This window comes from Mchenga conophoros, linkage group LG1 (genome assembly GCF_057382185.1).
Source record: "Mchenga conophoros isolate Kocher_MC1m ecotype Shallow Benthic linkage group LG1, M_conophoros_male_GT1.1, whole genome shotgun sequence".
Taxonomy (NCBI): Eukaryota; Metazoa; Chordata; class Actinopteri; order Cichliformes; family Cichlidae; genus Mchenga; species Mchenga conophoros.
Window position 1 is genome coordinate 37,578,710 of NC_140526.1, and position 27,966 is coordinate 37,606,675.

Genomic DNA, 27,966 nt, shown 5'->3' on the forward strand with positions numbered 1-27,966 from the left:
TATGTTTCTATTATATTCATAATGAAAACAAATCCATGCAGTGAAATGTGTGATTATGACTAAACCTGGAGTGCAGAGATAAATCCCACTACGAGAGTTTTTATCAGTTCTTCTAAAATCATTTTACTGTGGCTGAAAAACTTCATCAGCAGCAATCCTGCCTCTGAGAAGCAATTGAAGTCACCATCTGCTCCATGTGCTCTTACTTTGAAAGCAGGTATCAGACCTGTCCAGACCTCATTCTGAGCAGCTTGATGGTGGCGTGCCCCCCCTGAGGTTTGACAGCCAGACCTGGTTTCAGGCTCCTTCCTCTGCACACAGCTGAGCATCCTGAGCTCTCTGCTCCTGCTGTTCGCTGGGACTTTTAAACTCTCAGCTTGGAGCTCAAGAAGCACACCGTGAAGAAGGATTTAACAGCCACAGGTGTGCCAGTCTTTCTACAACAGGTGAGTAATTTGCTTTTTTGCAAGGCTTTTTCGGGCATATTTTCTGAGGAAGGATGGATGCTCTTACTCATGCATATATGTTATTTGGGCGCTTTTCCTTAAATCTTATTTTCACAACAAATTCTGTGTTTTTACATCATAAACTATACCTGTGAAAACCCCAGATAAGTTCAAGTCTATTTAACCTTCTGGTGCTGATCTGCATACTTGTATTTAGTGTTGTCTTCATTATATATCTGTATGTAAGAATTACAGAAAATATCACTAAAGGAAGATACAGTATCTCACAGTAAACATTTAACTGCCCTGAGATAAATTACATATAAATAGCTCAGAATGTTACAAGTATTAGCCCAGAATTACAGAAATAAAGAAATCATTTGATGTATTGTTTGCTTGAAATATCAGCAATATGGTAAAAATGGCCTGTATTTGTATTTGTATTTGTATTTGTGTAGCGCTTTACTTCGTCCCTAAAGACCCCAACGCGCTTTACACTACATTCAGTCATCCACACACACAAAAAGTCATGACCATAAATAAGAATGACAGTTTTTTTTGTCACCCCAGATGTTATGCCAAGTATAATCAAATCAAAAGTATAACAGATCGCTATGTCCACAGTGTAAGACAGGCAGGGGTTATTCCAGGACTTTTGCTTGTGGCATGGAGGAGGCTGTGAAAAAATCCCAGGTTTCAGGAAGTATAGTTCTCCTACCTGAAAATGGATCGATGTGAGGATTGTAATTGTGGAAAAACCTAAACATGAAGATGTTGCTGTCACAATGTAGCGACACTTCAACAAATCTGGTTACAACTATAACCGTGCTTACAACAAGTGATGACATCACTAACACTGGGTTGGTTGAGGCTCTCGTCTTTTTTATGTGCTGCCGTTTGTTGGTGATGCGTTTCCTTCAGTATGATTCAGCTGTCATTCATGGCCTCTGCAGCCTTTTATTACTCCTGTTCATGGATGTACATCTTTAAGCGCTCTTTCTTAAAGCTCATTTTTTGATGCTTCGCCTCAGACCAGAAGAACTGTGGCATTAAGTAGCACCAGTTCACTGACTCTTCGGCTCTTACTGGTGTTTCTGTTTTTCACAGTGCAAACATGTTCATCCCTTTTTTCATGCGTGCCCAGTAATAAGTGTGAGAACAGCCTCTCTGGTCAGCTGGTCTGTTTTTAACTCTCAGAGTTTAGTGTGTTTGCTTTTAGGCAAATGAAAGAGCATTTAGACCAAAAATATTATCAAACTTATCAATTCTTCCTTTTTTATTGTTTACTGTAATTCAGCATCTGTCTGAAGCTGCAGCCTTTACAATTAGCATTTAGCATTAAGGTCAAAGAAAAGTAACCAGGAAAAGGATTTTAAACTGTCCTTGTTGACTTTGTAAAGCAGAGTGGTGGGTGGTGGGCCAAACCATCTTGTATGCATCTATACCTGGAAGCAGAACTCCGAGTCCATATTTGAACATTACTTAACGTCAGCTAGTTCACTGAAGAGCACAGTATTGGGGCTCAGCCATCCTATCTCACACCTTAATTTCCTCCCATGGTTGAACAACACAGTCATTACCTGTAACAAACATGACATTTTTACACCTGGTGCATCACATGAACGTTTTGCCTCATGTAAAGAAATATAAATTCAGTAGTTGTCCAGGATCAAAGGCCTGACTGGCCTCCCTCCATCACGTCGCACTCCGGTCTCCGGCCTGAATGTGAGCAGTGTTAGGACGCGATGGAAAGGGCGGACTCTGGAATCTACGCAGTGCTGTTTACACAGACCTGGTGTCGTCAGAGCTGCCATAACACAGGCTTCACGGGGAACAGATCTGGTCTTATGGGCCCAGTCTCTGTGGGAGTAGACTTTATCACAGCGGCTGAATGAATGCAGTGTGGAGCTGGCCACCAGCACCACTCACACAAACTCAGTGCTAATGAGCTGTCACTTAGCCCAGACATCGACCCTCCAGCTTTAGGGGTTCAAAGAATGCAGTTACTGCCCATTTGTTCACCAACTTCCTCCAAAAAGCCAAACGCAAAAGTTTACCAGTAGAAAACATGAAGCACGAAGTAAATAATTAAAGTAGAAAATATCAAATGTCTATTTGTATGTGAGCCAGTTTAAGCTTTAAGGACAGGCTGAGCCTTTCACCGATCGTTTATATAAGAGCCATTTATTTATTTATTTGGCTCATGAGCAAGTTTGCTAATAATGTTGGCTGAACTAAGAGAAGCAGAAAAAATGATAGTGCTGTTTTAACGGCAGCCTCTTCCCGCTGCAAATGCAGCGATTCATTTACTCAGAACAGCAGCAGCCTCTGTTCAGAAAACAACAATCATTTTATTTAAATAAAAACCCCACAATGGTGGGGAGGGAAACAGAGAGAAACTGGCTTCTTTTTTCCACTGTAACCACGTTTCCAGGACGTTCCAGTGTGTATCTCTCTCACACACTCGGCCAAACAAATACACATTTAAAGAAAAAAGTATATTAAAAATCAAAATGTCTCTTCCAGCGAACATAAAAAAAATCTTAGAAGTAAAGTTAAGTCTTGTGGGATTTGGCACATCTCAAATAAATAAATGAATAATCCAAAAAGTAGCTTTATTAATACTGAAATAAACAAGAAAAGAAGGTAAAATGTTCCCTCCAAACAAAACATGTAAATTCTAAACGCACAAATCAGTCCCTGCACGGTTCCACTGCTCCGCCCATCAAAAGGTCACCTGTGCGAATATATTGGTCACTGGACTGACGACTTACTACAGCTTTGTATTTATACTTGAAATTTGGGGGGTTTATAATTTCCATTATCAGTTCAGATTAGCTGCAGTAGTTTTTGTTTCAGTGTAATTTTAATATTTTCAGTGTAATTTTTATTATTACTGAATTATTATGATAAGTATAGTCTTTACCAGAGACAAAGAACCTGAAATCTTTCTGTGATCATTTGAATAAATGATCAGAACCAGCCTCGTAGTGCTACAGCATCTCAGTACAGCACGTTTTACACACTCAGGCTATGGACTGCAGGAAGTAAGAAACTGAGGTTATAATACCTTTGTGGTCTCATTTTAATTGACCTGTTCTTCAACAGTTTAGATTAAGTTCTCTTTTTTCACTTCTAAAGGTAGGACATAAAAAAAAGGATTAGCATTTAACATCAGCGTCCAAGTGTGACGAAGAGTTCGAGTCACAGTCGTGTTCCTGCTAATTTTCCTGTTTGATTTTTAGGATGAACATGATCCGGGGGACGGTGCTGATGGCTTTGTATGTGACTGTCACCTCAGCCACATATGATGTTTATGAGCAGCAGTCCTATATGGGTAAGAAGTGCAGCTTACAGTTTCTCTCCAGTGTCCTCATCAGTCAGCACTGGCGTGTAGCAGTCTTGTCTTTCTACACTGTGTGCATGTCTGACCTTCACAGACCCAGAGGATGTACTGAGTGTCATCATTCTCCTGGAGGGTCCACAGCGCCCTCTGCTGGGGGGAACGCTGATGTTACCGTGCCACTTTGAGGTGTGTAAATGGCAAACTACACCTTTGTTTTGTGTGCCATATAAAAGAAGGCCTTAGCCACCATGACATCATTAGCTTCAGCGTTAGCGTTAGGAGCACACGTGTTAACCACTACACAGAATGCAATAGATCAGTAATCTCAGCAGACCTGACATCAAAACAACAGTACAGCTGCTTAGTCAGCAAATAAAGTAACAGAAGCTTAGATTGAACCTGTCATATTACTTTAACTACCTGACATGTATGTACGTATGTTTGTGTCTATAAACCCTCGAAAACGTTTGTAAATGATGTCGCCTCTCATAGGATCACACTGTTGACGACCCTGGTGCTCCCACCATTGCCCCCTTGTCTCATCGGATCAAATGGAGCTTTGTGACTAAAGAAAAGGCCACAACCATCATTGTTGCCCAGGGGGGGAAAGTGCATATCACTGAGAACTACCAGGACAGAGTCCAGCTGGTAGCTTATCCTGGGACCCCGACAAACGCTAGCATCAGGATATCTGAGCTGCGTTCCAGTGACACGGGAGTGTATCGCTGTGAGGTTCAGCACGACATCGAGGACAACCACAGCATCGTGCACGTCCAGGTTCAAGGTATGAGTGACACATGATGTCTGCGAGGCAGGAGTTGATACCTTTTCTTTTGATTTTTTACTTTTATGTGATAGTGTTGACAAAATGACCAAAATTATATGGATTTTTTGGTCACATCGCTCTTTCTTATTGTTATCCCACTTTTTGTCTCTCCAGGCACTGTGTTCCACTACAGGGCCATCATGGGACGCTACAGTTTGACTTTTGAAAAGGCGAAGGCAGCGTGCACCCAGAATAGTGCAGTAATGGCTTCACCCGAACAGCTCCAAGCGGCGTACGATGACGGTTTTCACCAGTGTGACGCTGGCTGGCTCTCTGATCACACAGTCAGGTCAGCACCCACCCAAGGAGCAACTACTCACTAGTTTTATTTCCAAAATTTATAACATGGCCCTTCATAAAAGCAAGAAAAGAAACCTATTTGAGAAATCTGCCAAAAACGAAAATGGCTAAATTCACTTTTTTAAACTTAAGTTTAAGCCAGCGCTGAGGTCAGAATTAACCAAGCAGAACAACATAGGACTAAAACTCATTTTTCTGTTCAGTAAAAAACTGTAATTTGGCATCTTAATCAAAAAAATGTTGATTAAGAGCTGGTAAAGTTTGGTGAGCGGGGATTATGGTGCGGGGCTGGAGTTGGCCCCGTAGTTCCAGTCAAAGAAACTCTTAATGCTTTAGCATAACAAGACATTTTGGAGTTTTGGGGGATGGCTCCTTCCTGTTCCAACATGACTGCGCAGCAGTGCACAAACCAAGGTCGATAAAGATGACTGAGGTTGGTGTGGAAATACTTGACTGGCCTGCACAGAGTCCTGAGCTTAACCTGATATGACAACTTTGGGATAAATTAGAACAGAGACTGCAAGACTGCAGATTATGATATCCCCAAATTACTTGTAATAGTTTATAGAGAAATATTATTTCTTTCCATTCCCACTTATGAAGCACCAAGCCTCTCCTTTCTTTCCTGGGCATGTTTAGCAGTTAATACAATTCGTCGTACTGGGAGTTTTCTTAAAATAGACATATTTTCCAGTCTGCTCTCAACTTCTTTGAAATGTGTTTTTAAAACACTTTACTGTGGATTTAAGGAAAAACATGAAATCAACGAATTGTGGTCTGAAAGGACAAAGCTAATGTGAGCAGATCACAATGTGCTCATGTTAAACTTCTGTACAGCAGCAAACATGAGTTTAGTTTTCAGTGTTTTCTTCTTCACATTACTTTGTTTAACCACAGGTACCCAATCCAGAGTCCTCGTATGAACTGCTATGGTGACAAAGTAGAACTGCCTGGAGTCAGGACCTACGGCGTGAGGGATCTCAATGAGACTTATGATGTTTACTGCTTTGCTGAGAAGATGACAGGTACACTTTAATGCATTTTAAACTCATCCTTTCATGATTTGTATTCTTTATTTTTCTCACAAAGCTCTTTATCTGAGACAGGCAGAGTTTTCTACACTGCGACTGCAGAGAAGTTCACCTTCTCAGAGGCTGTGTTGGCGTGCTCTAATAAGGGTGCTCAGCTGGCCACTACAGGTCAGCTGTACCTGGCCTGGCAAGGAGGGATGGATGTCTGCAACGCTGGCTGGCTCGCAGACAGGAGTGTCCGCTATCCCATCAACATTCGTAGGCCACAGTGTGGAGGCGGGCTGATCGGGGTACGGACTGTTTATCTTCACGCAAACCAGACAGGATATCCTCTTCCCGAGTCTCGCTGTGACGCCTTCTGTTACACAGGTATCGCTCACACAATAAAAGCACACAAGTGTGCATCTGTACTTTCACTAGCTATGTATTGCCACATTTTACATGTGCAGGAAACAGTTGCATATTACTAGAACCTACATATACTAAACAGATTAAAGTACAAACCTCTGAATCTTTGAATCCTACAGCCCCAGAGATGCCACGGTTTCTCTGGGGCTGTAGGATTGTCATGTCCTGCACACACTGATCAAGAGAGTGTGATCAATCACCTGTCACCAGAGTTGGAGGGGCCTTCTGCTGACACTGGTCAGAAAGACAGTTCTGCAGCAGAAACCTCCTGGTGATTCCCTTGGTTGCTAGCAGCTTGCTGCACCAACACAAACCACAGACAGGGACTGTTTGTCTTCAATGTAAAAGATGCAACTGTGGAACAGAGCTTTTACTCTGAAGGCCAATAATTTCCCTTTACTGTTTGTGTGCCATTGTTTACAGTCTTATAACCGCTCGAAGGGTGAGCGGTTACACTTGCTAGCAGACAAGTTGAGATCTTATCTGCAAACTACGAACAATTGCAGCAATCTAAAAGTAAAGAGGGTTTCACCAACCAGTTTACCATTCAGAAGGTCACTGACTGGTCTCTAGCCACTGACATAATAATGCCACAGTCAAATGTGGGACTGTGGCATTATTCACTTGATCAATACTGGATCACGTGGCCGAATGGTGCAAAACTATCATGCAGTTTGCAAATATCTGTGAAAAAAGAGTCGTTCTAAAGAGCTCACTGAGTGTAGTACTGTAATAGGACGCCAATGCTACACATCAGCTGAACTTTCTATCCCCTTGCGAAGTAAAAGTGTATAGGAACCACAGCAACTCAGCCCGAAAGTGGCAGACCACTTAAGTTACAGAGAGAGGTCAGCCAGTGCTGTGGTGCATGGTGTCTAAAACACACCAGTACTCCACTGACGCAGTAACTGCAGCTTCCCAGAGCTTCCCAGAGCTCCTCTGGCATTAACATCAGCACAAAAACTGCACTGGGAGCTTCATGGCAAGGGTTTCCCTCACTGAGCAGCTCCTGTAGTTCTAACATGTAGGTGGTGTCGGTCAAGTTACTTGAAAAAGGTAATTCAAAAGTAATTAGTTACTTTATTACTTACGTAATAAAGCAACAGAACTTTCAGCCCAATTCTATTTTTTCTGCATAATCCATCATACAAAACTGAATCAAATGAAAAAAATGTTTTATTAATTTTAACTTTATGCATCAAGCAAACATTAAATGATATCAACAGTCTTTGACTTGAAGAAATGTGTTTAACATTTAAACCTATGTTCTGCGTATTCCAGCATATAAAATAAAATCATGTTTTGTGTTTATACTCTTTCAAATAGATGCAAGTAAAACAGTAAAAATGAATAGAATCGAAGACTCAGCAGCTCTTAAATCTATTGTCTGTGTTTAGCAGGAGTGGGGCGGGTGGAGGTTTGCCCACAGCGGTCATGTCAGTGGGAGGATCCGGGGGTTTCTCTGTGAATGTCACGTTCCCGTGGCGGCGTGCTCGCTGCTCGCTCAGATTTGAAGTTTAACTTTTCGCTGTAGAAAGAAGTTTTCTTCCCACACAGAGTGAACAGCAGACGCTAATGTTTGTGTCACTTTTTACTGAATCAAACTCAAAGTAATGTGATTACTTCCACGCTGTAAACGCTGCACGGTGGTACTCTCTCCTGCACTCCATATTATCCGTTGTTGATCTGCACACGTCTGTTACCACGGACGTCGCACGCTCGTACGTCGTTGTCATGAGAGACGCTCACAAACAAAATCAAGTTTTAGTAACGCAGCGTGCTTACGGGAAAGTAACAGCAATCTAATTACTTTTTGTGACACTTTGACCACAACATGACATTTTGGGATTTTATATAAATAATACACCATATTGTAAGTTTTTCAATGACATGTGTATCATTGAATACTGTGAGTGGATAAGGCCTAATTAAAAGACTAGGGCTAGGGTTAGACTGGGTTAGACTGGGTAAACGGCTCCAGGGCAGATTCCCAGGCTAATGCGTTAACCTTATGGCCTATAGGTGGCTTGCTCAAACCAGCTCCTCCAGAAGATTCTTTAAAAACTCACCTTTAGACGTCATCTCCTCTGTCACCTCCAGAATCGACTGATGAAGACGGCTCAGGCATGACAGAAGAGGGCAGCGGTGTGCCGCGAGTCACCACAGTGACACAGAGCCCAGAGGTGTTCTTCAGGAGCACGACGACAGAGAGTGAGGCTGCCGGAGAGGTGGAGACTATGATGCCTACTAACGTGGACTTCACCTACACAGAAAGCCCCACCGACCCGCCTCTGGCTGAGCCGCCAAACATCACCGAGTCTGTCACTGATCTGATACAGTCAGCCACAGCACAGCCGGATGTTGGCAGGGAGCCACACAAAGGCTTTGTGATACCTCCAAGCGGTCAGTAAATGAGCCGCTGATGCATGCTATAATAACTGAAGAAGGACCAGAGAGATTCCCTAATAATGACGTTCCAGGATTTCAACCCACAGTAGTCTCTCCTGATTCCTCTACAGGCGTGGTCTTCCATTACCGTTCAGCTGCCGGCCGCTACGCTTTCACCTTTGTCGAGGCCCAACAAGCCTGCCAGAGTGTTGGAGGCTCAATCGCCACGCCTCAGCAGCTGCAGGCAGCGTATGAAGCTGGATACCAGCAGTGTGACGCAGGTTGGCTACTGGATCAGACTGTAAGGTAATTCTGGATTGCTATTCTGGAGCAAGTGAAGAGATTTCTGTTTTAAACCAGGTTTTATAGTTGGGTGCTCTTGTGTAGGTATCCTATCGCTTACCCTCGAGAAAGCTGTGTTGGAGATCTGGGAGATCGACCCGGGGTTCGATCCTACGGTCTGAGGCCAGCACACGAGAGATACGATGTGTACTGCTACACTGACGGGCTCAAAGGTGATAAAAGCCTAAAGTTTTAGTTATGACTTTGTAATATTGTATAGATTTTGGTTATTCACTGTCATCTGTTCCACAGGAGAGGTTTTCCACATTGAATCAGCTGAAGGTTTCACTTACAGTGAGGCTGTTCGTAGCTGTCAAGAGCAGAACGCCACAGCGGCCTCCACAGGACATCTCTATGCTGCCTGGAAAATGGGCTTTGACAAGTGCCGTGCAGGCTGGCTACTAGATCGCAGTGTGCGCTATCCCATCAACAATCCACGTGCGGAGTGCGGAGCGGGGAAAATAGGAGTGCACACTGTGTACAATCACCAGACTGGCTATCCTGAACTTGATGCCAGATTTGATGCTTACTGTTTCAGAGGTAATTCTGAATGTCTCTACTATTCATTAACCCTCTGAGGTCTAACTACACATTTGCTTTTTAAACTATTCTCCCAATTTTGGCAACCAGGGGACAGAAAATTCATTTGTCTTTCTCCCAAACAGGGATTCTTATATTGACGATTTATACCTTATACTTGACTCTTAACCACCATGATCATCATTCACTTACATTTTCACAGCTGACGTTCGGCTTATTGCAGATGAAACTGGACTGAACGTCACAGAAATTGAGGAGGCTCTACTAAATCTGACATCAGCTACCCATTTGTTACGACCTGGTGAGTTCCCTTCAGAGCATGACTGGATTACCCATTTGTTCCCGTTTGTTTCTAAGCTTAACTTTCAATTTCTGTTCTCAGCTGTTCCCTCCATATCTCCTCCCATCAATGTAGAGAATTCAGGCTCTGGTTCAGGCTCAGGAGACACTTCTGTAGTAGATTACACATCTGGAGGTCACTCTGGAGAATCGTCTGGATCTGGACAGCCATGTTTGTCTGCAGACGAGATTTTCTCCTCTGGTTCTGGAGATAAGGCTACTTCTGGAGATGGCTCTGCTTCTGAAGACCTCCCTTCCTCTGGCTCTGGAGACCTGGCTGGCAGTGCGCATGCTGACCTACCCAGCGGAGAATCAGGTCCCAGTAGTACAGATGTTTCTGGATCAGGTAGTGGAGAAGGGTCCACGATCAGTATTTGTTTTTCAGGCACTGACTCCACTCCTTCAGGCGAGGACTCAGGTTCTGGAGGACCTCAAGAAGCTGGAGAGGGAAGCACAGAGATCCTTACTTTCCTTTCATCTGATGTGGGATCTGGAGTGCTGAGTGGTAGTGGGGATGCGTCCTGGTCTGGATCTGGTTTCAGTTCTACAGAAAGTGGTTCTTCCACAGACATGTCCTCTGGTTTCGTCACTGGTCAGGAGTTTTCTGGCTCTAGCAGTTTTCCATCCAAATTTTCCTCTGGAAGTGGTAGTGGACAGTCAGGAGAGCTTTCAGGGAGTGGAGACGCTCAGATCTTATTGATAGATGATAAACTGATTGATGCAACCACCTCCAGTAAATACAGTGAGCTTAGTGGAGACTTCTTCAGTGGCTCTGGGGACATTTCAGGATCTGGCGTTCTCATTTGTGATCTTAATGGAGATTGCAGTGGTGACCTCAGTGGGGACCTCAGTGGGGACCTCAGTGGGGACCTCAGTGGTGATCTCAGTGGGGACCTCAGTGGAGACGTCAGTGGGGACCTCAGTGGGAACCTCAGTGGTGATCTCAGTGGGGACCTCAGTGGGGACCTCAGTGGAGACGTCAGTGGGGACCTCAGTGGGAACCTCAGTGGTGATCTCAGTGGGGACCTCAGTGGGGACCTCAGTGGAGACGTCAGTGGTGATCTCAGTGGGGACCTCAGTGGGGACCTCACTGCCTCGGCCTCGGGAGGGGTCTTTGAATTTTTCCCTGGTGTGACTTTGGTGGGTTCAGGGTTCACTGAGCTGACAGGGTCATCGTCTGGAGTGGAGGAGGAGGCATCTGGGGTTTTACTCTACAGTTCTGCAGAGGGAAGTGGTGGATATCTGTCTGGATTTGGAAGCTCAAGTTTTCATTCTCTGTCTGGATCAGGACTTTCTGGCTACGAGTCCTCTACAAGTGGAGGAGGAGGCAGTGTTATCTTTCAGTCTGAGGATCTAATGACAAAGGTATCTGAAAACACATCACCAGAGGACTCAGGCACGCTGTTTTCGGAGCTTGGTAAGGGGCCGTTGGAGTACAGTGGAGAAGGAAGTAGTAGTGGCAGTGGTTCTTACCCTGGGAGTGGAGACTCTGACTCATCTGCTGCCAGCACGACTTTTTCAGAAGGCCCTTCTAGGCATCTGCCAGTGGCCTATCCCATCATTGAGTGCAATGTGACAGAGAGCACCACAGGACCACAGGAGGACCCTAATGGCGTGCCAGAGACCCCCGATGATGTCCCTGTAACTCTGGCCCCTGCGGTTGTCCCGGCAGGACTAGCAGCACCTCCCATTACAGTTGCACCACCCTCTGTTCAGACATCAGGCCCTGTTGAAGGTTAGTAAATATATTCTTGACACAATTTAGATTTTCTGCTCTGGATTTAAAATATCATGTCCTTTGGTAGTGTATCAAATCAACATGAAGTACTCTGTAGCTGTTTGTGCCAATTAAAATGTTCAGTTCATTACTTTTAAGGGTGTCACTATAACCATAACCACTAGGTGTGTTTTGGTGGTGGTGTGTTGATGTGCTAGCTGCTGAAAATATGCACCTTTGAGAGGAAACTGTTGCTTTATTGTAGTTCCTGAAACAGATGGTTAACTTTATACTTGCTTTTGCTTGGTGGGATTCAAAAAATCTAATCATTCATCAGCAATAAAAACTAAGCTGTGCATCAGATTTGAATGATTGTTACCTGAAAAAGTTAGCGTGTGCCAAGCTAGCTGCTACTTACTGTTAGCAGCACGTTACATGTCTACGTAGTCATTCTCACCTAAGCGACTTCTTTGATTTGATGCCAAACTACAGGAACGGCTGCCTTACCCTGTAAACTGTTTTCCATGCATGGTTTAACTTGTGCCGTCAACAAAGCAATAATAATAATAAACGTTATTTATAAAGCGCACTGAAAAACTAAGTAAGGGCTGCAGAAGCATCCACCCAGTGGGCCTGTGGCTGTAATGAGACCCTGTGAGTGGGAACCACCCAGCCTAAATGTTGTTGATACTTTACCTGTGCGAGCTATGATCTTCTTCTAACATTCAAACTGTGCAAAGAAAAATGAACACAGACATTAAATGTCAAGAATAGAAACAGTTAAATGTTGAAGTGTGTCACAAACAGATACAAAGTTTAAAGAGAGCAAAAACTAAATAAATGATCAAAAGGCGTTTATATTAAAGTCTTATTGATCAGGAGGTACAGTTGGTACCAATCAGAACATCAGTGGTATGATTCCCGCTCTACAGATACTCTACGTGGAGCTATGCATCCATGGTCTTCTGAGTCAGGGAACATCAGGTTAAAGGGCTCAGGCAGAGAAAAAAAACCCTCGTATACATGAGAACAGAACATTTACCAAAGCTGTGATAAAGTCTTATTTCTTTTACTTTCCTACACTTGATTGTGAGCCGATTCGCAGCTTGACATATTGCACAGTCAGTGTTACAGGCAGTGCGGATATCAGTTTGATTTTTACACGTGCACTGAAACTGTTTAACCCCGACTAAGTGAAGAAAATCAGAAACAGAAGTGATTTTAGTGACCTGCAAGGTTTTATTCTTAGTTTAGTGACTGATGGAAAAGTAAGATATGAATCCCTTTATCCCTGTACATGCAACAGCTGGTCGTGTGTATTTAGTTTTACTTTTCAAAAGTAAAGGCCTAGAGACTGGCTGGTGATCACATAGCAAACCCAAATCCTTGCTGCCGCTAACAACTGCTAAATGAGTGAAACTCTGGTTATTGCTGGGTTTTCACCCATGACAGGTGTCACTGAGGCTCAGCTTATCAATGCACAATAGAAAATACTTGAATTTTAGCATTAAGCCCCTTAAAAATAATAAGTTCACAAGTACACTTTCTGTTAATTTGTTGACGTCTTTTGGAAACTTGCGCAGGATCTACATTACTTGTATCTTGCAAAATTTCAATGCCAGCACAGACTCAGTGTTTACATTTCAGCCTAACTGTGCTGACAAGATGATAAGTCGTAAGCCCAACCAATCACTGCACTCGTGGCGTCACAGTTTTTTGAGAAGCTTAACAATAAATATAGTTTAAAAAATACAGAAACACTTGAAACAACATGCTTCTTAATCTACGTCTTTCTTTCTTTTTCTTTAGTACACCGTATACAGTGTAGTATACACAGTGTAGCTGCATGTGCTGCATCCTTCTCAGCCTCACACTGTGATGCTTTTCCACTCCAGTACAACATCACAGTGAACATTTTGTCTGTTTTGCTGTTGGTGTTTTAAATAATTTATTATCTATATTTTCTTCATCGTGTCTCATTTGTTATTTTGCCTCCATGGATCTCTTTTCTATTTTGTTTTTGGCTGTTTTTTTTTACTTTTGTGATCTGGTTTATTGAACGTTTATTCTTCTTGAGCTCTCAGTTTTTATTAGTGTCAGGTTGTGTTTTGTTCCCAGTTTGTCTTCTTTATTATTTTAACTGTAATTTTCTGGTGTGTTAATGGAGCTAATACTTACTTTTGTGTTTTTTCCTCTGCTCATATTAATTCCAGTGGAAGAATTTTTGTGTTGTGTTTTGTTTTAAACTCTTGGTAAATATGTTCCGGTTTGTGTTTCTGGTTTTCTGTTCCTATATTGAGAATTCGTCACACTTATACCTTTTAAGCAGTTCATCTGTATAATTAATAATGTCAGTGTATACATGTGAGTGTGCTCATCTCACAGTCTTTTCCGTCTTAGAGATATTTGAGATGGCTAAAGCCAAAGCCTCTTGTGTCTTTCTAAGTTGTGCTGGTGTGTGTCATTCATGGAGGACGTGTTGTGTGAATCAGTGTGCATTGTTTTTAAGGACATGTTGGCCCATGTGAACCGAACCCCTGTGGCGATGCTTCATGCACTGCAGAGAACGGCGTTGCCTTCTGTGACGGTAAGTTTCTCATTTCCTTCTCTGACAGCAGCTTCGTTCAGTACCTGTTAACAGACTTTGCCTGAAACATTTCTGTTTGTTGTCTGCATGTGTTACATTTTTGTTGGTCTGCAGTCTGTGCATTAATCAGCCTGTTATCTGAGGGTTTATTTCCAGATAAACATTTAACCTGTTGTAACTGTAGTCAGTGTTCATGAAGCAGACTCACAGTCTCTGTTTTCCTTCTCTGCTGTTGTGTCCTGACTGTATTTTTGCTTGGGTTTGTTGTCTCTCTGTGTCGAGCTCTGGGTCTTTGTGTTTGTGTGACAGATGTTCACGTTCGGCCGTTTGTCAAATGTGCATCGTCTCTGCTCTGAGGATTTACCGCGTCTGTGTCTCGTGTTCATCACAAGTGTCTTCTTCAGCCTGTGTGCTGTTTTTGGTCTGCCATGCCAGCACGCCTCCTCTGCTCATGCATGCATGCTAAATCTAACTGCTGCAACATATGTGCTTTCATCCTGCTGGGAGTTAAATGGTGATTTTCTGCTGCAACTAGCAAAGGATTCAAAGATATACTTACTGCAGGGACTAGAATCATTCTTCCTTGCAACAATCGGATATTTTGGTGTATATTTCAGTATATAATAATAATAATAATAATACATTTTATTTAAATAGCGCCTTTCAAAGCACCCAAGGACACTGTACAACAGATAGGCGGCCGGTGAGTAGCGGCAGCCAGTCGCGCCAGCGTTCACTCAACCGGAAATACAGCAATATAAATGTCAATGTCATTCGCACATGCTAACCTGAGAGAGCTGTTAACAAAGGAACATGGATGATGATTCTAGGTGCAGTAAGTCTAATCTGAAGTTGCATTGCATGGTATTGTTCCCCACCCTGCTGATCCGCCTCCCGTCCCCACACCTCGCTGTAACAGTAGTGTTACCCGCCCCCCTTTTTTGCAGAGGTAGATGTGTGCCGTTCCGACCCTTGTGCCAATGGAGCCACCTGTGTGGAGACTGTAGACTCTTTCAAATGCTTATGCCTGCCCAGCTACGGAGGGGAGCGCTGTGAGATCGGTATGAGATCAGCTTCAGCTAAAAAATACTAACAACCTCAAAAACAACTGAAGCAAGAGAACGAGAGGCAACACCAGCAGATGGCAGTATTAGTTGTTGTGTGAGCAGCTGTGGTGGCTCATGGCATGTATCTGTGATGTTCCTGGTTTGCAATGGGAGCCTGTGTTCTGTCAGAGAGGCAGTAATGGTTTAGTGGTTTTACTGCTGCAAACATTTACTAAACTTCATTTTACTGCAGCAGTCATCCAGGTGAGCCAGAGTAACAGTGAACGTGTTACAGAGCATCCTAATGTACAGAAAAACATTCTTTAGACCTTCATAAACTTCAGTCCACACTCAGGCCTGCAGATCTTTGGTGTGAATTATTATTATAATTTCTTTCAGTTATTCACTTACATTGTTTACACAGTGCCAGCTCACAACATCAGTCATCTCAAGATACTTGTAAGGTGTAAGGGAAAGAACCGACCATAGACAATATTCAGAAACGAGCCCAACAACCAGGTGGTCTCTTACAAGCAAGTGCTTGGAGACAGAGGGAGGAAGAACTCCCTTTTAACAGGAAGAAACCTGTTCACCAGGTCCAGTCCTAACAGAGCTTTATTAATGAGAGTTTGTCTGTCTCTATTGGAGTCCCTAAGTTTATTAACATTTAAATTAAAAATGATTAAAAATAAACTACACAAAATAAACTAGACTAACCAAAACAAAGCTGAAGACAGCAGCACGTGTAGTTCAAACTCAGAGGAGTGAGACAGCAGGCACGTTGGGCTCAGAATAAAAACTAGACCAACAGTTGTGTCCAGAACTGTCTCCAATCCAAACTGGGAGCTGGTTCCTTAGAGCTGAAGGCTCTGCCTCCCAGTTTACTTTCAAACACCCCTGGAAGTCAGCCCACAGTGTGAGAGGGAAGTGCTCTGTTGGGCTAGTTTGACTGATCGTGTGATGGGGTCTGATCATTCATTCAAGTTCTTCTTTTAACTGGGACCTTACAATAGAAACTAATAATATAAGATCTCTTTTTAATCCCAGCAGCGTTTTGGTTCAACTGAAGGCTCTTCCACCTGAAAACGAGGACTTTCCACAGCCCTGCCTGTGCAGGGACCAGTGTCTGTGCATCTCTGTGAGACGCGGTGGTTCTAATTGTAGCAGTGTTGCACAGATGAGTAAAATCAGGTCCACAGATTTATTTCATGTGCAGATTAAAGGACACGTGCTGACCAAAAAGGGGTTTTCACGGTGTTACTGGAGGCCAGTAGACTAAAATCCAGTGTAAATAGAAACGTTCCTGAGATTTCTAGGCCCAAATCCAACATTGCGAGTTTTTTCTTAATTACAGAAATATTTTACATTATTAATGACGTGTTGTATGTGGACAGGCAAAGCATCTCAGAGGTGGATGTCTCAGATAAATCCAGAGTTGTCTGCTATAATAGAGCTAAACAGGACTAAATGGAAAAATGTGTGTGTTTTGTGTCATTTGTTTGAAGTGGCCCATAAATGAAAATGAACAGAACGGAGCTACAGAGTGAATGAAGCCTTTGAATGCTGCAGTAAAAGGTGGAAATTGGGCAGGCCCTACTGTCCAGCAGGATGCTACGCCTGATTTTCCTCTCAGTAAAGAGTTGTTTGTTTTGTAGGTCAGGATGGAAACGCTGCCCTTTGTCAAACTGTACACAACAGCAAACCCACTCAGGGCAAAGTGTGATTCTCACTGACTCACAACATCAACAGCCGAGAGCAAAAATCAATAAAGTGAAGAGAAGATGGCGCTTATGAAGCGCCTTGAGGCAACTTTTGTTGTGATTTGGCGCTATATAAATAAAATTGAATTGAACTTTACTTAGCACACTCGTTTGTAGTTGTGGACGAGTAACAAGCTTTAATGAACACTTCGTATCTAAACTCTGAGCCCTGAAAAAGACGCGTTGCATTGAGAAATCTGTGCGCTGAAGTGAGCGAGCGGTCTCACAGTGCTCATTCTTTGCTGTTGCGGCCGCAGAGGAGCAGCCGTGTGAAGAAGGCTGGACTAAGTTTCAGGGGAACTGCTACCGACACTTCACCGAGAGAGAGACGTGGGTGACAGCGGAGCAGCGCTGCCGCGATCACAACGCCCACCTGGTCAGCATCATCTCCCCAGAGGAGCAGAACTCTGTCAACGGTGAGTATTTATCGGATGTGTGTGAGAGACGGGAGCAGAGAGAGAATCGAGGCGCTTTGTTTTGTCTCCACAGCAAATGCACAAGACTACCAGTGGATCGGGCTGAATGACAAGACCATAGAGAATGACTTCCAGTGGACTGACGGCACTCCTCTGGTGAGTGGGCGTGTTGGACTGAGGGAACAGGATATTATTCACACTGGGTCAGAACAAAAATCTATCAGTGCTTGAACTAAGGAAACGCACAATTTGAGTGTGATGGCAGCAACATTGTCATGGTGCTGGGTAGTTGACCCAGCGTTTTGGCGTTATTATTATTATTAGCTGATCTGATGTTTAATTTCTTCATGGTTATATTTATTAGTATGTAGGTTTCATTTTCAGGGTTTCCAGTTCTAGGCAGGGCTGGACTGGGACAAAAAATCGGCCCGGGCATTTTGACTAGAGACCGGCCCACCAGGTATTATAGGAAAAACCATAAAGCCTTTGAATGAAAACAAACGCTGTTGTCACAGTGATGCAGACTGTCTTGTTGGTATATATGTATCAGTCTAATAAACTTAAACCTACACCATCCTCCCTATTCTGGTATTCTAAACTGCTTGGTCGACTTAACCTCCTGAACTATCTACAACACATGGTGAAAACCTGAAATTAAGACAGAGAAGACTAGAGGGGAGACATGATCATTACTGATTACTGATGACAGATTTAGATATATTTTCATAAACCATTCATTTGCCACATCAATAAACAGCATGGCAGGGCAAAATATTTTTTCTAACATGGCAACCTTTAAAAAGTGAAAGGAGACAGAAAGACAGGTGAGAAAGAATAAAACTTAATTGACTTTTTGATGGCATTTTGCACACAGTACTGGTACAGTATCTAGAAAATGTGGGAAAATACTGGCATCATATGCAGTACTTAGCTACTTCTGAAGAAATTATGATGGGATCCTAAAAAAAATTACTATGTGCAATAATGGATTTCTATACATTTGACATCAGATGAAAACGTTTGTTGTAAGATTCAGATAATTATTTATTAAAAGCAAGACATTTTAAATGAGAATAAAAAAGAAAAGTATTTCTTTGTGCCCCCCTCTCCCTGTTAATGCCCTACCTGCCCCCCTAGCAAAACTTTGCTAGACCCGCCCCTGCAGTTACCAGCTGTCAGCTACTTAGAAAAGGATCCTGGTGTTATTAGTCTCTCAGAAACAGTTCATAACTTCCCTTCAACTCATTCATGTCACCTAAAAGGTGAACCTGTTTGTCCATCACCTGTTCAGCTCTGATGATTCAGTAAGGACATCTCCTGGTTTCATCTTCATGTTTCCCTCTCACCACATATCCAAACCGACATCATGACCAGCAGCTTTTACAGCTGTGGCTCCAGCAAACATCAGCTGATACTAGAAATTAATATTAAATAAATTCTAACAACAGCTGATCAAGCTTAAACGTGCTGCTGTTGTTTAGCGCGACATCCGCTGGTTTCCTCTTTCTGGCGCAAAGTGGGCGATAAACAAACAAGAGAGAAAAGCCGATCAGCTGATCATTGATCAGTTTCATGATTGAAGTAGCAACAGGAGAGGGAGGGGGAGAGAATGAGAGAAGAAGAGGAAGCTGTGCAGCGCAAAGACACAGAATAACTCCAGCTTTGTGTCCGGGACAAACTGTGTTCCTTTTCAGCTCACTACGAAACGCAAAATATTTTCTCTGAATACCAGACTATTCCGTTTTTTACAGGACAGTTGGAAACTCTAATAACTAACCTTATAAATAAAATAAGATAAAACAAGTTCAACATCAGTAACATCATAGCACCCGCCCAGCAGTATATATACTCCATCATGCTAGCTAGTACGCAGTACGAGTTATTGTAACTGACTGTAAAAAGTCAGCATAACGAAAATAAACTCCACCTAAACTTGGTTTATATCTGACCAGATAGACTGCAGGTCATAACTTCTTACCTGAAGTTCAGTTCACCGCCTCGGGTCTCTGCTCCTCCTGCCTTTCCGTCATCCACCTGCCAGCGTGTTGCATCTGCTGGCCTCCACCACTTGCTAATGTTACTGAATTTGTGGAAGCTCCGCAATAGCCACCACCAAACAACTGAGTTAATTTTACACATCTCCCAGCATCTGGCCAATCCACCACCTTTCAGTGTTTATACCGTTACGGAAAAAAACGAAAAAAAAAACAACAGCCCATAAAAACGAAAAATCACCATCGGCCCACCGGGCAAATGCCAGTCCAGCTATGGTTCTAGGTTTATTTCCTGTGTCATTCCCCTGGTGCTTTGTTCGTGTCCCTGAGTTTGTCTTTGTGAATTTCCTGTTTTACTTTGAAGGTCTGTGTCTGTTATCACTGTGTCAGCTTGTGTCTTCCTGTCGTCTTGTGAATTAGGATCAGCTGTGCTCCCCTCCAGTGTGTCACTAGGGATGGGTATTGTTTAGATTTTATCCGATACCAGTACCAAACTGGTACTTCTGAAACGGTGCCGGTGCTCGAACCGGTGCTCGAACCGGTGCTTAAAGAATGGAGAACACAAACTTTGTCCTAAAACCTCTCATGTTCAGCTGTTTTTTTGTAAAAAGATAACAATGTTAGCCTTTTCTGCAGCTATAGGGGATTTATGGCATCACTCTTGGCTGGAAGCAGTGCTTAAACAATGGAAAAAACAAACTTTGTCCAAAAACCTCTCATGTTTAGCTGTTTCCCACTTTTTCTTTGGTCATTTTAGCCTTTTTGGCCAGGGTGAAGGGAGTATCTGCCATCAAACAAGAAGACAGCTGCATGTACCTACGACGGTGTTTGCTAGTTCACCTTACATGCATTAATGTAATAACGTGGTTAGCGTACTCAACGTAAATTACACACGAACAACATTAAGCTACTCATGCAGAGAAGAACGGCTGCTGCTGCCATTATCATCCGTCATCATTTCTTCTACACTGGCAGGGCTATGGGCCAATGTGAGTGAAGTTGGCCCCCCTATCTTCTTCAAATCGAACAAAATTGATGTCAAACATTTGTCCTGCAAATTATTTTGTTTGTGCAGGTTATGTTTCCCTAATTTTATACACAGTATATGTACAGTGAGAGAGAGATGTTACATCTGTCTTCACTTGCATCCCAGTCATAGAAGCATTGGAGGTCGTTCATAAGAGATTACAGGATCACCCCAACCTCAGCAACAGGACCACCCTCAGCACTGATCAGTTGTGTTTGCTTTTGGAACTGTGTCTTAATTCCACCTATTTTGCATAAGGGTCAGTACAGGCAGAAATCTAGGTGTGCCATGGGTTCCCCCAGGCCCCTGGTCAAAGTCACCAAACCAGTCCGTAAGCAGGTACAGGTGTGGCCAGAAGGGTCCTCAGAGGCACTGCAAGACTGCTTTTCCACCACAGGCTGCCACACACGACAACACCACAGACTTTCAGGAATATACAGAAACTGTCATTGCCTACATCCCAAAATGCATCGATGATGTCACAGAGACCAGGACTGTCACTGTCTGGGCCAATCAGAAACCATGGCTCACAGGTCAGGTTTAAATGCTCCTAAGGTTGAAAAATGCAGCCTTCAGCGCCGGGAATTAGGTGAGCCTAAGAACAGCAAGGGCAAACCTGTGGCATCAGCTGCAGCAAAGCTTCAGCGACAGCAGAGATACTTGGAGGCAGTGGCAAAGAATACAAACCATCACAGACTATAGGCCCACTCTACAGACCGTGGTGACACAATCCCCAGACAGTGTGTGGAGATCCCTTGCCAAAATCAGTACACGCAAAGCTCCACGTCCTGATAACATCCTTGGACGAGCACTGACGGACTATGCTGTGGAACTCACAAATGTCTTCACAGACATCTTTAACACATCACTAGGGTCAGGCCATCGTTCCCACATGCCTCAAAGCCTCCACCATCATTACTGTACCCAAGAAGTCATCTACCTCCTGCTTTAAGGACTACCGTCCTGTCAAACTCACCTCCATCATTATGAAGAGCTATGAACGGTTAGTCATGCATCAAATCAAATTATCGACCTGGATCCATTTGAGTTCGCATACCGGTCAAAACGCTCAACCGATGATGGAATCAACTGCCCCTCACTCAGCCCTCACACATCTGAACACTAGAGACTCATACAGTGGGGCAAAAAAGTATTTAGTCAGCCACCGATTGTGCAAGTTCCCCCACCTAAAATGATGACAGAGGTCAGTAATTTGCACCAGAGGTACACTTCAACTGTGAGAGACAGAATGTGAAAAAAAAAATCCATGAATTCACATGGTAGGATTTGTAAAGAATTTATTCGTAAATCAGGGTGGAAAATAAGTATTTGGTCAATAACAAAAATACAACTCAATACTTTGTAACATAACCTTTGTTGGCAATAACAGAGGTCAAACGTTTACTATAGGTCTTTACCAGGTTTGCACACACAGTAGCTGGTATTTTGGCCCATTCCTCCATGCAGATCTTCTCGAGAGCAGTGATGTTTTGGGGCTGTCGCCGAGCAACACGGACTTTCAACTCCCGCCACAGATTTTCTATGGGGTTGAGGTCTGGAGACTGGCTAGGCCACTCCAGGACTTTCAAATGCTTCTTACGGAGCCACTCCTTTGTTGCCCGGGCGGTGTGTTTTGGATCATTGTCATGTTGGAAGACCCAGCCTCGTTTCATCTTCAAAGTTCTCACTGATGGAAGAAGGTTTTGGCTCAAAATCTCACGATACATGGCCCCATTCATTCTGTCCTTAACACGGATCAGTCGTCCTGTCCCCTTGGCAGAAAAACAGCCCCATAGCATGATGTTTCCACCCCCATGCTTCACAGTAGGTATGGTGTTCTTGGGATGCAACTCAGTATTCTTCTTCCTCCAAACACGACGAGTTGAGTTTATACCAAAAAGTTCTACTTTGGTTTCATCTGACCACATGACATTCTCCCAATCCTCTGCTGTATCATCCATGTGCTCTCTGGCAAACTTCAGACGGGCCTGGACATGCACTGGCTTCAGCAGCGGAACACGTCTGGCACTGCGGGATTTGATTCCCTGCCGTTGTAGTGTGTTACTGATGGTGACCTTTGTTACTTTGGTCCCAGCTCTCTGCAGGTCATTCACCATGTCCCCCCGTGTGGTTCTGGGATCTTTGCTCACCGTTCTCATGATCATTTTGACCCCACGGGATGAGATCTTGCGTGGAGCCCCAGATCGAGGGAGATTATCAGTGGTCTTGTATGTCTTCCATTTTCTGATGATTCCTCCCACAGTTGATTTTTTCACACCAAGCTGCTTGCCTATTGTAGATTCACTCTTCCCAGTCTGGTGCAGGTCTGCAATACTTTTCCTGGTGTCCTTCGAAAGCTCTTTGGTCTTGGCCATGGCGGAGTTTGGAGTCTGACTGTTTGAGGCTGTGGACAGGTGTCTTTTATACAGATGATGAGTTCAAACAGGTGCCATTCATACAGGTAACGAGTGGGGGACAGAAATCTTCTTACAGAAGACGTTACAGGTCTGTGAGAGCCAGAGATTTTCCTTGTTTGAGGTGACCAAATACTTATTTTCCACCCTAATTTACGAATAAATTCTTTACAAATCCTACCATGTGAATTCATGGATTTTTTTTTCACATTCTGTCTCTCACAGTTGAAGTGTACCTCTGGTGCAAATTACTGACCTCTGTCATCATTTTAAGTGGGGGAACTTGCACAATCGGTGGCTGACTAAATACTTTTTTGCCCCACTGTATGTCAGAGTGCTGTTCATAGACTTCAGTTCAGCATTCAACACCATCATTCCCCAGCAACTCATTCATAAAAAAGGATCTGCTGGGGATCAGCACCTTGCTGTATAACGGGCTGCTAGATTTCTTGACAGGAAGACAGCAGACAGTATGGGTCGACAGCAACACCTCCAGCCCAAGAACACTGAATACGGGGGCTCCCCAAGGATGTGTGTTGAGCCCCCTTCTCTTCACTCTGCTGACCCACGACGGGATCTACTACAGGGGTGAAGTTAACCATCTGGCAGAGTGGTACAGCAACAACAACCTGTCCCTGAATGTGGAGAAGACCAACAGCAACTCTACTTCCTCTGCAAACTGAGAAGCACAAGAGATTCAATCCCCATTATGAGCACCTTCTACAGAGGCACAGTTGAGAGTATCCTCACCAGCTGCATCACTGTGTGGTATGACTCCTGCACTGGGTTCTGCAGGAAAAAATGACAACGGGTAGTGAGAGCAGCCGAGAGCATTGTGGGGACCTCTCTTGCCTCCCTCCCCAGGAGATCTACTGCACCTGCCTCATCTGGAAGGTCCTCTCTATTACAGGTGACTCCACTCATCCCTTCAACAGCGACTTCAGTTTGCTGCCATCAGGAATGATACTGAAGAGCCTCCGGGCCAGAACACGCAGACTGAGAGACAGCTTCGTCCATTGGGCTGTCAGGATGCTGACCATAGCTGTGTCCCAAAACGTCGGCTGCATCCTTCGGAGGACCCGGCCTTCGCGGTCTACGTGGGCAGGTTCCTTCAAAGACTGAGAAGGCCGGAAGTGCGAGGCTGTGAAATGGGACGGTCTAGCCTTCAGATTTGCGTCACCGCTGTCTTGGTGGAGTTTAATAAACTCAGCCGTCTGCTCCTTGCTATCTAAAATATATCAGGACACTGGCGGAAATTCTCGATCGTCTCACACTTCTGTTTAATCGGTTTTCTGTTTGACGTTTATTCAGCTGTGTGAAAATCCTGGAGGAACCCACCCGATGGATTAATAAAGTTTTATTTAATCTAATAACTTTGATCTCAGCCAAACCGATTTAGTCCGGAACAAATAAAACACCGAAAAAAGGCAAACAATTACATTTTTAAGTTATCCGAGTGACTTATATATCATGTTTAACCTGAGTAGCGAAAGAGCGGGGGTCTGAAAACGAGTGTGTAACAGCTGTGAGCATGAAGCAATTCCATTCAAAGACAATTTGCCGTTTATGCTTTTTAGTCTAATTCAACTTTATGTGTGGAAACATTTTCATCGATTAATGCTTCTATTGTTTTTTGAACTTTTTGCTGTTGAGAAAAGACAAAACAATAAAATCTAATTTAGCAGTAAAAGATGACATACAGGACAACTGGTAAAGCTGTTGTGGTCCTGTTTACACTCTGAGGTTTACCTGTTTGCTCTCGTCTCTTCAGCAATACGAGAACTGGAGGCCTAACCAGCCGGACAACTACGTGAACTCTGAAGAAGATTGTGTGGTGATGATCTGGCATTCTGACGGCCAGTGGAATGATGTACCCTGTAGTTATCATCTGCCCTTCACCTGCAAGAAAGGCTCAGGTAGGCTGGCTCAGCAAAACCTCTGGAGCAAAACCTTCAAGTCTAGTCTAGTCTGTTTGGTCTGGTTATCAATACAAGGCAGATATCTGAATGGTAGAATATATGTCCAGTGGTTTGGAGTCCTTCATAGGTGGAGCAGGTTTATCTTTTTGCATTAGGCTGGCTAAAGCTTCCTACAGTGTGACTCATACTGGGCTCTGTGAAAGAGTCCTAACACTAACAAAACAAACGTGTTGGATTTTGGCTGTTGCAAAAACAAACTCGACTCGGAGCTAACTAACGCAGCAATGTTTTAGCTTTTTACCTAAAATACGTACTGCAGGAAACACATTGTTTGATATGATGTCCTCTGGTACTACCTTCAGTGTCCTGTGGTGCCCCGCCAGAGGTGGCCAATGCTTGCATGTTTGGCAAAAAGAGGGTGGTGTACCCCGTCGGCTCCAGCATTCGTTATCAGTGCAATCCAGGATTTAGACAGCGCCATCTACCGCTGGTGCGCTGTCAACCAGACGGACAGTGGGAGGAGCCCCAAGTGAAATGCACTGATGGTGAGCATGCTCTGTATAGATTCGTACTGAGAAGTTATTTCTCATAATAAGTCTTTGTTTGGTTTTTCCCGCGCTGCAGTGAAAAGTCAAAGGAGAGCACAGAGGAGGAGCCGCAGGAGTCCAGAACGCAACAGCAGGCGTCGCTAAGGAGTCAAAATAGCAATTTATTATTTCAAAAGAACATTAATGGGACACAAAAATGAATTTTCTATACAAGTCAAGAAGATTTCTAGAGGCAATGTTCTGGAACACACACATGGGAGTGGCTACACCATGGTAATGTGATTTTTTTTTTCTGTGGCTCCTGTCCTTACTTTATTGTTCTGGTTGTTAATGGTTATTGTGTGTCTTGTAATATATTTTTGTTTAGTATTGCTGGCACACTTTGATTCACAGATGGTACGTTCTGCTGTAGATGTTATCATAGAGACGGACGCTGGTGCAGGAATCATGTTAACATGATTCATGAAGTCAGGCACCAAAAAGTCATGCGTGTGGGTGTATGTGGTACGCCGGAGATACTTCTGCAGGTTCAAGGTTATTCCTTCTTTTTCAAATTCAGCTGAGGTTCAGTTGAAGATTTACACAGTAGTGTAACTAGTGCAGTTACAATTAAAAGGCATGAGCATATAAGACAGCTCTAAAGCTAACAGGCCGCATACATGAAGATATATGAGTTCAGTCATTTGGACTTTTGGGTTATGTTTGGGCAGAAATGATCCAAGTTTAACTAGAACTGAGAGGACTGTGCTATCACACCTGTTAGGTGGTTTAATTTAGACCCGGGGTTGTTTTTCCGAGTGTCACGTGAACAGACTTTGTAACAAACTGAGGACATAAAGTCACAATGGTTCTCACTAGTTCTCATTAAATAAATCAGTAATATTGTGAATTTATCTGTGATTTTATTGTTGGTATACAGCTGAGAGGTTCATTCAACTACTGTGGCGATCCATGTTATGCAAGAACTAGCCAAAAATCTATATTATTTAATATGAATATTATATTTGCTTACTGCATAGAAAGAAGATTCAGTAAAGAAAAACTCAGCACTTGTGTATTATTGACATTGTATGAAATCTCAAAATTCTGTGTGCTCAGAGAGGCCTTATGGACATGAAGCATGGCCGAGCTAAATCCAGTGGATGAGACAAATGAAAAAAAGACAAGAAGGAAGAATTTATAGTGGTAAATGGCCTGTATTTTATATAGCGCTTTACTAGTCCCCAAGGACCCCAAAGCGCTTTACATATCCAGTCATCCACCCATTCACGCACACATTCACACACTAGTGAACAAAAAGCAAACAGCCAACGGTCCAATATGCCTTTTTACTGAGCCTATTGTCCAAGACAACAGCAGCATTAGCAGCACACACGAGCTTCTGCTCAGCTCAAGCTTTATTTCTTAATTATGTTATGCCTAAAGCAGTCAGTTTGTCACGCTGGCTGGTTTTAGCGTTCTCTTCTATGTTCAGGCATTAATCATCCGCCACGAGCTGTGCAGTGCGTAGCTTCTCAGCGGAGCTACAACAATGAGCCTGTTTCCTGTTTCATGTCTGTAACGTCAGAAGAAATGCACGGAGCCCGTCAGCTGCCATGTTTCTCTGCAAACACAGGATTTATTTGTGTGGACGAGTCATGTCTGCAGAGAAGGTCTTCATCTGTGCGAGAGACTTCATTATGTGTTTGGTGTTTCTCGATCATTCTGGCACAGTTCTCTCATCATACTAAATACGTTCAGCAGCCACTTTATTAGGTACGCCTATGCATTACAGTAATGCACCCATGTCAGCGAGTCAAAGCTTTTAGTCATGCAGACGTGGACAGTCTGCTGAAGTTCAAACACACAGATGAATAACTCGTCACAGATGTTTCTGTTGTCACAGATAAACTGGCACACACTGTAGAAAAATGTCACCTTATGGGACCACAGGGGCTCTTTGCTGCAGACGTTACAGTTTCTTTATTTCCCAACTTTGACTGCATTCATTCGTACACTTGTTTTATGTCACTGATGCTGTACATGGAGGCTGTGCCTCTTTAAAAAGCATAAACCAAAGAGCAAGAGTCCACCTTCAAAGCTGTGCATGTTTCTGACATAGAATCTTTTTTACTGAATAAAATGCATCTATTCTATAGTTTCTATTGTTGTCTATATGACAGTGTTGTTGGTTTGATTAAAAAAGACGAAATAACTATAAAGAATGCTTCCTCACATGTACTGTGTTATTGTTGTATATTGACTCAGGAATACACACACACACACAAACACACACACACTTCTGTCTGCTGTAAATACAATAAATGGTAAATGGCCTGTATTTATATAGCGCTTTACTAGTCCCTAAGGACCCCAAAGCGCTTTACACATCCAGTCATCCACACATTCACACACACATTCACACACTGGTGATGGCAGCTACATTGTAGCCACAGCCACCCTGGGGAGCACTGACAGAGGCGAGGCTGCCGGACACTGACCACATCTCAGTTTTTCCACATGGTAAATATGTAAAATTATGTTGTGCTCACTGCCCAGACTGTCCTATATTTATAAAACCTTAATAAACGTT

General features: G+C 43.4%; 1 protein-coding gene across 1 annotated transcript; it reads left to right on the plus strand.

The window, feature by feature from the left end:
• The first annotated feature begins 318 nt into the window (after positions 1-318).
• LOC146583772 (aggrecan core protein-like) lies at positions 319-27,891 on the plus strand. Its single transcript, XM_085277278.1, has 20 exons — positions 319-446; positions 3,692-3,783; positions 3,887-3,978; positions 4,285-4,576; positions 4,733-4,907; positions 5,816-5,943; positions 6,025-6,318; positions 8,458-8,760; positions 8,877-9,051; positions 9,133-9,260; positions 9,340-9,627; positions 9,830-9,928; positions 10,010-11,701; positions 14,193-14,270; positions 15,218-15,331; positions 17,334-17,492; positions 17,566-17,648; positions 24,699-24,843; positions 25,209-25,391; positions 25,471-27,891. Exons 2-20 carry the CDS (start codon positions 3,693-3,695, stop codon positions 25,536-25,538), a joined length of 4,587 nt encoding a protein of 1,528 aa, XP_085133404.1. The 5' UTR covers positions 319-446; position 3,692; the 3' UTR covers positions 25,539-27,891.
• The last annotated feature ends 75 nt before the right edge of the window (positions 27,892-27,966 follow it).